At 31.5% G+C, this 11,201-nt stretch overlaps 4 protein-coding genes across 5 annotated transcripts; 3 read left to right on the forward strand and 1 right to left on the reverse strand.

Annotated features, from left to right (window-relative positions):
- The first annotated feature begins 363 nt into the window (after positions 1–363).
- On the forward strand, positions 364–726 carry LOC107883485 (cyclin-dependent kinase-like 1). Its single transcript, XM_016803614.1, has one exon. It carries the CDS (start codon positions 364–366, stop codon positions 724–726), a length of 363 nt encoding a protein of 120 aa, XP_016659103.1.
- Positions 727–771: 45 nt separating this feature from the next.
- On the forward strand, positions 772–1,515 carry LOC100162277 (cyclin-dependent kinase-like 2). The gene is made up of 2 exons (XM_016803617.2): positions 772–1,021; positions 1,106–1,515. The coding sequence occupies exons 1-2, from the start codon at positions 772–774 to the stop codon at positions 1,513–1,515; spliced, it is 660 nt and encodes a 219-aa protein (XP_016659106.1).
- On the reverse strand, positions 1,509–4,435 carry LOC100163639 (GDP-fucose protein O-fucosyltransferase 2-like). Of its 2 annotated transcripts, none has more exon segments than NM_001246047.2 (7): positions 1,509–1,729; positions 1,799–1,928; positions 2,006–2,301; positions 2,740–2,968; positions 3,385–3,523; positions 3,592–3,709; positions 4,034–4,253. In NM_001246047.2, coding segments are annotated over 7 exon segments (1,206 nt in total). In that variant the 5' UTR covers positions 4,177–4,253; the 3' UTR covers positions 1,509–1,578.
- A 696-nt stretch (positions 4,436–5,131) lies between these two features.
- Positions 5,132–7,066, forward strand: LOC100571293 (metalloendopeptidase OMA1, mitochondrial). Its single transcript, XM_003243785.4, has 2 exons — positions 5,132–5,828; positions 5,896–7,066. The coding sequence occupies exons 1-2, from the start codon at positions 5,644–5,646 to the stop codon at positions 6,908–6,910; spliced, it is 1,200 nt and encodes a 399-aa protein (XP_003243833.1). The 5' UTR covers positions 5,132–5,643; the 3' UTR covers positions 6,911–7,066.
- The last annotated feature ends 4,135 nt before the right edge of the window (positions 7,067–11,201 follow it).

An 11,201-nucleotide genomic window follows, 5' to 3' on the forward strand; every position in this document is an offset into this window, starting at 1 on the left:
TAATAGTAAGCTAGTTACTTAATGGACTGCTAAAATTAAAACTATTAAAAAAAAAAGTAATTGTAACTTTTTAACACCATGATATTATTTAGTTAAATCATCATAAAGTATTATAATTCATTCATAATTTATTGTGGTTAATAGTCGCACATAATTTTAAAAGTCTGTTATACTTATACACACAGAAAAGTTGAATCATCAGAAATATTTCCATGGTAAAAGTCTCATAACAACTACTATTAATATATATTAGTTTTATTTTTATCATTCACAAATGAATTTTGCCATTTTGCACAAAGGCAAACCTATACAACGGGATTTGAAGTTTTAACTCGGAATTACATTTTTTTTATATTATATTTTATGTACAAATACAGGGAGTTGGGCTCAGCAGGCGCAGGCACTTACGGTACTGTTATGAAATGTCTTGATCTGACAAACGGGCAGTCGGTGGCGGTGAAGAGGCTGCGTGACACAATGACTGGACATCGAGGTGCCCACGACCAGAGACACTGCGAGATGATGGTGCGCGAGATTTGTCTTTTGCGGGCACTCAATGACGATCATGTGGTACCAATGATTGAAGCATTCAGGCACCATGGTCACGTTCATATGGTGTTCCCATTGATGCGATACAACCTTTACAGATATTTGGAGTTAAACGGGGGATCTTTAACAATAGACGCCACTAAAGAATGTATATACCAAGTAAGTATATTTCCATGAAACTACATTATTAACCTAAATTGATCTGTCCTGACTTTGGAAAAAATGCTAAAGGTATTGAAAGGACTTAACTATGTACATAGTCAGAATGTTGTGCACCGCGACATCAAACCAGAAAACATTTTGCTCTCAGCCAATGGTATAATCAAGATTTGCGACTTTGGGGTGTCCCGCATGTTTAGCAAAGACCGAACATTAGACCTCAGCACTGAGATGGGTACTGTCTGGTACCAAGCCCCAGAAATGCTGATGGATTCAACAAAATATGATACTACTGTGGACATTTGGTCAGTCGGTAAGTGTACAGTTAATGAGTATACCGAGAAACAACTATACACATGAAATACATTATTCATGGATATTGTATGTTATTTTATAGGCATTTTATTCACGGAATTGGTCAACAAGATGCCTCTTGTCGCTGAAGACACAGTCACCAGTCAATTGTATGGCATTACAAAAATACTGGGATGTGACAACTGTGACTTGATAGTTGTAGACAAGTACTTACGTAAACACGGTTATAGCCTCAATTTAGAGGCTAGTTATGCACCATTGTCTCAATCTTATACAGCCTCGAAAACTGCAATGGCACTTCGAAAAGTGTATGCCTGTTGGCCGATATACTTGGTGGAAATAGTGACATATTGTCTGCAGTTTAACCCAGTTAACCGTAAGAATGCTGCACAGTTACTGGACATGAAGTTTTTCACTGCCGGAACGTTTTTGTCCCGCTTTAATAAGGAGATGAAAATCAAACTGAAATATGACAATGCAAGATACCAATGAACGAAATAACCATTTATCGATGTACCCCGAGACATTGCAACAGTCTACTATATAACAACAACATTATTCAACAAGTCTCCATTTAGTAGGCTGTGTACACTCAGTATTATCCCCACAAAAGCTATTGAAAGTAGTTTCTATTGGCAATCCAAGAATTTCTCTCTCCTCTTGAATTCGGAATGAAAACGTGGATTTGGATGTTCCAATGAAATAGCTGAAAATAATAAAATTATCTTAAAGTTTTTGTAACTAAATCTTAAAATAACAAAAATAAGAAACTCACTTTGCTTGTGAACATATTATTTGATCAATTATTGCTACCCCACCATCCAAAAAATTGTTCAAGGTTTTCTTATCAGCTTCAAATTTAAACATTTGATAAGGTCGTAAAACATTTTTAAGTTCTTCAACTTCTAAAACAAAAATTATATTCACACACGGCATTCAACATAATCATAACTAAATCAAGTATTTATCATCATATATTTGCCTGTTTTTGAAGTGTCGGTTGCTACATAGACTGTTTTAATATTCAACAAAATTAATTTCTCTTTAATCTGTCTAGCTGTATTATTAATATTGGGTACATCACTAGGATGGCCGTATAAAAAATCTCTGCGACGCAAGTGTGCACACAAGTAATCTTGTTTTAAATTTCTTTTCTTAAACTCCTTCGCAATTTCATGCAGGTTTTTGCTGAATTGCATACTTTTTCTTATCATCCAATACTCTTGCCCACCATAATAATTGTGCAATGCCAACTCCGCATGGTCAAATATAATAGTTCTAATATAAAAAACAAACAAAACACTTTTAATTCATCATAACAATGAACAATTAAACACAACCAAAATAAGACAAAAATAATTTCACAATGAATAAAAGCACCAATCAGAATTTACCATTAACATTAAAACTGAATTTATTACTCACCAGATATTCTTAGAAAATTGTATCTAGTAATTATTATAGGTACTGGTTTTAAACTAGAAAACTTATTTAGAAAGTTATATATTTTTTTAAATAATAAGTTTAAAAAAAATAATAATAATTAACTTAACAAATTGTTAAAAAGTCTTCTACGATAATGGTTTCATATGTATAACTTAAATGGTTTAACTTAACAAGTTTATTATTAGTTAATTTGATCTGTGTCAGTCATAATAAACAAATGGATATAGGTTATATTATAATATATTTGTATTAAATGATTGAATCTATTACCTTGGTTGTAACTCCTGAACAATATCAGCTAGTAGAGTGGAAATTCCTTGGAATGATATACATAATGATTTGGTAAATGTAAGGTTGTTTAGGTTCCAAAATTGTTTTTGGACTTGATCTTTGCAATTGGCTACTTCCCATTTGTCTGAAAAGTCTGGGTATTGCTCAAATGACTTCACATTAAAATCTTGTAACGTAACTTGGGCATCCAATGGTCTTAATCCGTTCACTAATGTATTTAATGTTATAAGGTATCAATATTATGGTAAATTGTGATCAGAGTTTAGGACTTGTTGCATTTTTATTTTAAGTAAATACATTTTTATTATTATTGTTTTTTTTTTTTTACTGTTAAGAATCGATAATTAATATAGAGGTATAGTACGAGTCATAGCATAGTGATTTTTTATTTTAATTTTGAGAAATTAAGATATGTGCAGATATGCAATATTTAGTAACTCAACATCAACAATAAAATTAAAAAAATTGTTAAAACTTAATATTTAATACATTAAGATTTTTAAGTTATTTTAAAAAAAAATAAGGTAGTTGCATATTTCAATTATTTTAAGGTACATATTTTTAATAATTTTGGTGCTATAAGTCCCAAACCCTAATTATGAAATATTTAAAAATGTAATATACTTTGGAAAAATTCATGTAATTCAACAACTGGAGTAGTTTTTTTAATGGAATCCACATTAAAAAATAGACTCCATGGAAGACAGTCCTGCACAAGATTTGATGATCTCCAATGATACAAGCGATGCCATGGTGGCAACACCTATAATAGCATTTTAACAAAATATAGTTATATCTATAGGAATTGGAATAAAAATAAAAAATGTTTACCAAAATCCAATGATAATCAGACACCTTATTCATATGATGTATAAAAGATGCCATTCGTATAAACACATCACGGCGTAAATTAAATCCTTCGGGTTTGTTGACATCATACAAAACATATCTAAACAAAATCAAGTAGCTATTATTCTATTACACAAACATATTTTATTTTAAGAACTATTTAAAATATTATAATTTAATATAATTATCATATTTTAAAACTAGCTTTCTAAATAGTAAATAGTGTTCCTTACCAACGTCCAACACCACAGATCATTTAGGAAAAATAGATAACATTAAAATTAGATAATATCTATCACATTTCTGAATTTAGAAGTTTATAACAAGAGAAAAATATCTTAACTTTGGACCTAACTCGATGCGAGCTGAAATAAATGTTCTCAATATCTACCTATAAATGATGTTGATACTTAAGTCAACTAACCGAGGCAATGTGTCGAGTATAGAATGATCTGCCAATGTTTCTTCTTCATCCAACAGTCTGCTGTCAACGGCACACTTTGAACACCTGAATTGGATAGCAGTCAACAATACTAACGCGTACCAATAAACTGCGTCCAGATGCATGTTTCGGAGATTTTTAAATTTTAAACTTAAAACTCATCACGCGACTGTATGGAATGAGGACATTACAGCATGCCGCTAAATTCCGCCACACAGTAGGCGGTCGTCCTACACAAGTGAATAATTGTACAGGATACAAATCAAGCAATTTTATAGGTACTTGGCAATTTGCAGCAGTCATTCCTTTCGTCGACTTAGAGTGAATAGACCACTGTCTAGACCAGCGGCCACCACGCCGCTGCCGCTTCGGCTACAAAAAATTAAAATAAATAATAATTATAATATAATTATCTTATCAGTTATCACCGTATCACACGGTATTTTTGTCGCGACCATTTATGTAAAATTATCAGGGGTACTGACTCACGGGCACGATTAAAGATAGTACTATCTTTAATCGTGCTCACGGGTCAGTGGTCGCAGACTCATAGCAAATAGCAATCAATGCGGCCGCACGCCAATTCCGACCCCTCAAGCTAATTGATATTTTGAAAATATATTTAATAATATAAATTACTAAAAATAATTCTTATAAATCTTTAATTTCATTACCTCTCTACCTATTATCCCTATCTTAAAAAATTTTACCCGTGGTGCCGAAGCGTACCACAGATTTGGCCCGTAGTGAAAAATGGTTGGAGAGTTGGAGACCCCTGCAGTATAATAGCCTAAAGCTGTTGTTCAGTTGTTTTCTGTGAGAAGTGGAATGGACTGTGGACAGTGGATTAACTACTAAGTAGTGGTATAGCCTTGAATTCGTGGATAGGTCATAGATTGTTCTGTGGTCATAGTAGACTAGTCACAGTCCACAGAACAAATAATAATGATAGTAGCATAATAGTAGCGAATACTATTATAATATAATATAGTATATTAATGTATATTAATATATTCAATATTGTATTTAATAATAATTATTGTAATAATAATAGTAAGTATGCTATGGACACTATGGAATATAGGAACCGTGTTTTGATATTTATATTAATCAGCTGACTGGCATATTATCACAGACTATTATTCCCATATCAGACGTAAGTACGTATTTTCAAGCAGTATAAAGTATTAACTATAAAGTATTGCAGTCTGCAGTGAAATCAGTCGACACTCCACACAAATTTCTATATAATATTTAAATAAATAATAGGTATTAGTACATAATAAATTATAATTTATACCATAGAATTCTGTGATTTTCAACGTAAACTGGCTAAAAAAATTTTTTATACGAAAATGGTAGCCTGTACCATTGCCATAAAAAAATCAAAGTAATTATTTGAACAACAACAATATTATGTATTGTAATTTTTAAGTTTCGTTGAGCGTAGCCTTTGCAAAATATGTCTTTCAAATAGACTTTTCATCTTTGCATTGTACTGTAATTGGATTCAATAGTATGAAAACTTTAATGTTCAGCTGTGGCCCATACTGCACGTCATCAGTTGTTTGACAACAAAAATTGTATGAGAAATGTATTGTGCCAATGGCTTCAGGAAGCTGTGTGTTCAAACGCGCAGTTTGCACATGCACCCGTATGGAAAATGTAAGCGATTTTCGTACACCTATCGCATGCCTGCCACCGTCCATTGGTACCGGTCTCCACTTGTGGTCAATGGTGGAACTAGTCATCTGCAGTCATGCAAAAAGTATTTCAGGTATATTTGGAGGAATACTATGAAATTATTTCATATTCTAAATGGAAACATTTTTGTTTTAATTCAGTGTTTCAACTGCCAACCGCCTTCCATTCCCTCCAATAGCAGCAATAGTGTTGCGTCCAGTTGCCAAATTTTTTGCTATGATGTTAGGAATACGAATACGCCGCTGGTGGACAAAGCTGAGTGCAAAAGAGAAACAACAGTTCTGGTACAACGTACACAAACGTCGGAAGCAAATAACTGCTGCCATAGCTAGTGCCATTGGTTTGTTTCTCGTGTACTGTGCTGCTCACATGGAGTTCGACCCAATAACTGGTAGACGTCGGTTAATTCTTTTTACACATCAACAAATGGAAGAGTTGGCGAATTCAATTGCCAAAGAATTGTTGAGTGAAAACCAACAAGCTGTGTTAAATACATCACATCCTCTTTACAAGCGAGCTTTATCCATAGCAATGCTGGTAATCAAAGCCAATAAGCCATTTGACCTCTTAAAAAATCGAAAATGGTCTCTGGTAGTTGTCAACGATCCAAGAATTAACGCTATGGTTTTGCCAAATGGCATGATAATAGTCTTCACAGGGTTACTATATGCAGCTAATGACCAACAAGTAGGTGTTGTCTTGTCACATGAAATTGCTCATTGTTTTCTTGATCATCATGCAGTACGTTTGAGTAGAGAACATTTACTTGAAATACTTTGGCTTATACCGCTGACCATAATGTGGGCTGTGTTTCCAATGCCAGAAGCTATTTTGTGTTACGTATTCGGTCATTATTTTAAAAGTATAGCAATGTTATTGCCCTATGAACGTGACCAGGAAATCGAGGCTGACAAGTATGGCTTGATGCTAGCAGCCAATGCGTGTATTGATGTTCGTCAGGCGCCAATTTTCTGGAAGCGAATGGAAAAGCTAGATCCAAATAATAACGAAACATGGTGGTTGTCCACACATCCGACTCACAGCAAACGTGTCAAATATATTGAAGACCTTTTACCGTATGCATTACAATTAAGACAACAAAATGGATGTCCGTCCTTAGATAGAAGTTACTGGTCAAGATTCTCATTGTTTTAACAATTAAAAATTTTTGTCCAAAAATTATAAATTGCTTATAACAATAATATGGTGCTTTTTATTATATACATTGATAAACACAATGTTGTCATGAATTATGATCTTAGTATTCTGATAATTCATTTGTATTCATAATTTAAACTAATGTTACCATAATTTACTTTTGTTTTGTATTTAATAATGATATGGTTCTGTGCAGGGGTAGTTTAGTAATATTTTTCACCCCACAAAATATAAATCTAAGCAGAACACAATAACCTTTTTTTCTTTTTTAGTAAAAAAAAAATGTTCTCTAAAGAATTTTGTTGTTTGTTATCAACAAATGTTTTACATCCTCTGATCCTCTCATGCTTAAAATATTTATAAGAATATATTCAAACAATAATTATACTTTAGTGGACTGTGATGATGAAATTAATATTTTGTTTGCCTATATTTAAAATGTATTACAACAAATATTAAACTTAACATACTTTTTTATGCAGATACATCATAAACTTAAAAAAATTAGCTTTAATCAAAAATCATCCTGTATAAATAAGATATGTATAAACGTATAGTAGAGTAGTAGGTAATAATATTATTATACACTCCTAGTCAAAAAAATCCTGCATATTATGTCTATAACTCTGATACCTACTCTTGTGCACATATTTTGAGATACTCTTCATTTTTATTATACCTAAATCTTACCTCTAACCTTATCTTTGTAATTGAAGAATTAAACAGTTGTTTTGCTACGTTCTACATGCTAAAACAAAAACTAATATTATAGTTATTGTACTTGAGGTGAACATAAAAATGTATAACTGAGTATAGTAAAAATAAAATGGTGGTATACAGTGTACATTATGATAAAAGTTCAATAAAATTGTTTTTTATAATTTATAAATTAGAAACTAGAAAGACACGTTCACTATTTATGTGATTTACATACTATTTAAAAAAAAAATAGATTAACTTTTTTTAAACTGAGTTAAGTTAATATTTTTTTCTATATTAACTTTTAACTTATCGATCTTGTGTCCTCTTAATTTAACTTAACTTGAGTTAATTATTTTCATCAACTTGCCCACCTTTCCACTTCCCCATCGAACAAGATACTGTTGAAGAAAATGGAAGCAGTTTTACAGCCCCAAACAGCGGTGACTGTAATTTAAAAATACACATCATTGTAAAATCAATAGGTACATTCATCGCCATTCATTTCCATTTGATAAACTGTGAATCGTGAAAAATTGTGTGAATAACTTAGGACAACTTAGGCAACTTTTGAAAGTTCCATCAACAAATAATATTGTATTATTGTGTCAACTGTACTAAGAACTTTTTAATAAATTAGTAGGTATATAGAAAAAACTAATAAAACTAATATATATTATTTTCACAGTCGTTAGCTAATAGAAAATTGTCACCTTGATTACTTTTAATGTTTCCTTTCGATTAATTATGTAAATCTAATACCTATAGGTATTATTTGGCAGCTTGGGAATTACAGATGCTTGTGCATGGTGCATATTTTTCCGAATTAAAGTTAAATCATAACTGGTCAATGATGGTATGTCATTTGACAATTCCCTATGAATTAGTTTGAATGGCTAATCATAGATATCGTCTATTGCCTTGTGTATTAAATTATTGCTTAATTTTTTTCTATTTAATATTTTAACAGAATCGCTTAATTCTTATAATATGGTTATGTTCAGTAGGTCGTTTCATTTTTATCGTTTAGCTTAAAATATGACTTACATGTTTTTTTGAAACATTTCCAACGCTGTATATCATTTTTCAAAAATTTATAATCGTTTATAAAAATTAATATTTTATTTTTTTCACTTATCATCATAACGTCACTCGCAATTTAACTCCTATTTTAACTTTTAAGAATTAAATAGAAATAGAGCAGTGCACGATTGTCAATGAGACACAATTGAAAGAAATACTAACAGTAGGTACCTATACAGTTGTTTCATAAGCACTCATATATAATATAGTCATTATAGTCTAGTTTAATAATGCATATTAATATATTATGCTCATATCGATTATTGATTGAGATTATCATAGGTATATTCTGATATCAGATAATCGACACGGAATTATATTATACTAATTATAGAAAAACCGGGACGCAATTATTAGTAGGTATGTCACTAATTTTTATATTGGGGACGCAATTCTTATGCAGCCATGTAGCAATTTATCGATATCGGTTTCGGTACTGGTTCTCCAAAAATAAAATAACTGTTCCTTTTCGGTTCTGGAAAAAAATAAAGGTATAAATCAGTTCCAAATAATTTCGGAACCGGTTGACCGGTTCCAAATAATTTAGGCGCCAAAAAGTATAATAATTTTATATAATTAAATGTATTTCTAGTTAGAAGGAACTGCTGGACCCGTGCTCCGAAAGGTATTTATGGTTTTTAGGTACTCATACAATACGGTTATAGACTTCTGACTTTTAGTATTATATTGACGTGGGTGGATGGTATTTCCTGGAGCTCACCACAAAATGAGAACAACAAATCGCGGTAAAAACGTCCGAAGTAAAAAATTCCTAGGAAAAAGAGTACACAGTATATACAGTATTACCTTGGACATTAGGTTAAATTTCACGTTAAACCATTAAAGCCAAATGCCAATAACAATTTATCAAATAAAATATAAACAAATAAATTGGTATGTGATAAACGTGTTTATGTTTCTTAGTATCTACCTATTTATATTATTATTAATTATTATGTATTCCATATAGGTAACTATACTGCCTAGTAATTATATGAAGTGAATAAAAAAAACCTACTTATAATATTTTGTTGAGGGTCTCAGTGACGTATAAACGAATTATTTTCAGTTTTCACAATGGGCCAATGTATCACTAGTCAAGCCTAACACGACTAACATATAGCAGGGCGGTTTGAGTATACTGTTTTTGGTGCACTGCACCACCAATATTAGGGGGGTGGGTGGGTGGTCTTGGTTGAACATGTGCTGACCGCCATGTTTAATTTTAATGTTCAATAAAGTAATGAAGTAGGTACCTAATCAATGACATTTGATAAATGATAATCGTAATTCGTAGCTGAAACTGTTGAAAGCGTAGAGTTAAGAATATAAGTTAAGAATCATTGTTATTATAAAAAGTGTAAACAACTTAACTGAAGAAAATTAGTGTAATATTCAATATCTAGACTTAAATAAAAACACGGGACAACTAGTGGCGACGGTCCATATGGAATGTTGAGCTGTTCAATACATATATACATACGATTTACGCATAAATATATATATACGCACTCCTTACGTCATACACACGCGACACGTGCAACACATAATCAATATTCAACACTTCTCCGTTCAGACATTTAAGAAAAACAACACAATCAATTATCAGCGGCGCCAGATGACACCGTATATTATAAAACTATAAATGCATTTTTACGTATATAATATACACATATATATTATATTCTACGAGACCCCTTCGATAATTTTCCAATCAAGACGTTCGGTCAAATAAAAACAATAAATTACCAGTGACATCTTTATCGCATCGCCTAAAATAAGAAAAAAACATCACGTATTAATCAATGCATATCAGAAGAAGGGATTACACCGAAGCCACATTATATAAGGACTCTATACAGAATCGACTCGTCGCCAGTATTTTTCAGAAGAAGACCCATGCACAAGGTCCACGCCACGAGTCACGACACTCTCACACTACTGTTCAAGAGAGTGTTTATGGTTGTGCGTATATGCGTATACACTGGTATTCTACCTAAAAGTCCGGCGAAAAAAAGTCCGGTTTATTTATTATACATATTTATTTATAAATATATATTTATACAAGTATACATTTTTAAACTTAAATCAATATTATAGGTAGGCACAATAAAAATAAAAATATTACATAAAATATGACATTATAATTTTTTGGTCAGATTGATTGTTAAATACTTTTAAATAAAAATAAAATATACAAAAATAAAATGTCATGTCGTACAAGAAAACATTAATGTTATTTAAAATAATAGCAATAATTTATAATACAATTATTACATTTGAATTCAGAATGAAAAATCTATATCCTTAGCCTATAACCTTGGCCGTGTCCTAATATTATGTCCCACTTAAGTTAAAAACTCTTCAACACTTAGCTCGGAGTTATGAATTCGCTTGCATAATGTTTCAAGCCTGATGTTTTTTTGATTCATTTTTGATTTTTTCATGGTTTGTCCTGTTGTAACGGATAGAATCCGTTCCTTTCAAATAATGCAAATAACATAAT

The sequence above is a fragment of the Acyrthosiphon pisum genome, chromosome A2 (genome assembly GCF_005508785.2).
Source record: "Acyrthosiphon pisum isolate AL4f chromosome A2, pea_aphid_22Mar2018_4r6ur, whole genome shotgun sequence".
NCBI classification, from domain to species: Eukaryota; Metazoa; Arthropoda; class Insecta; order Hemiptera; family Aphididae; genus Acyrthosiphon; species Acyrthosiphon pisum.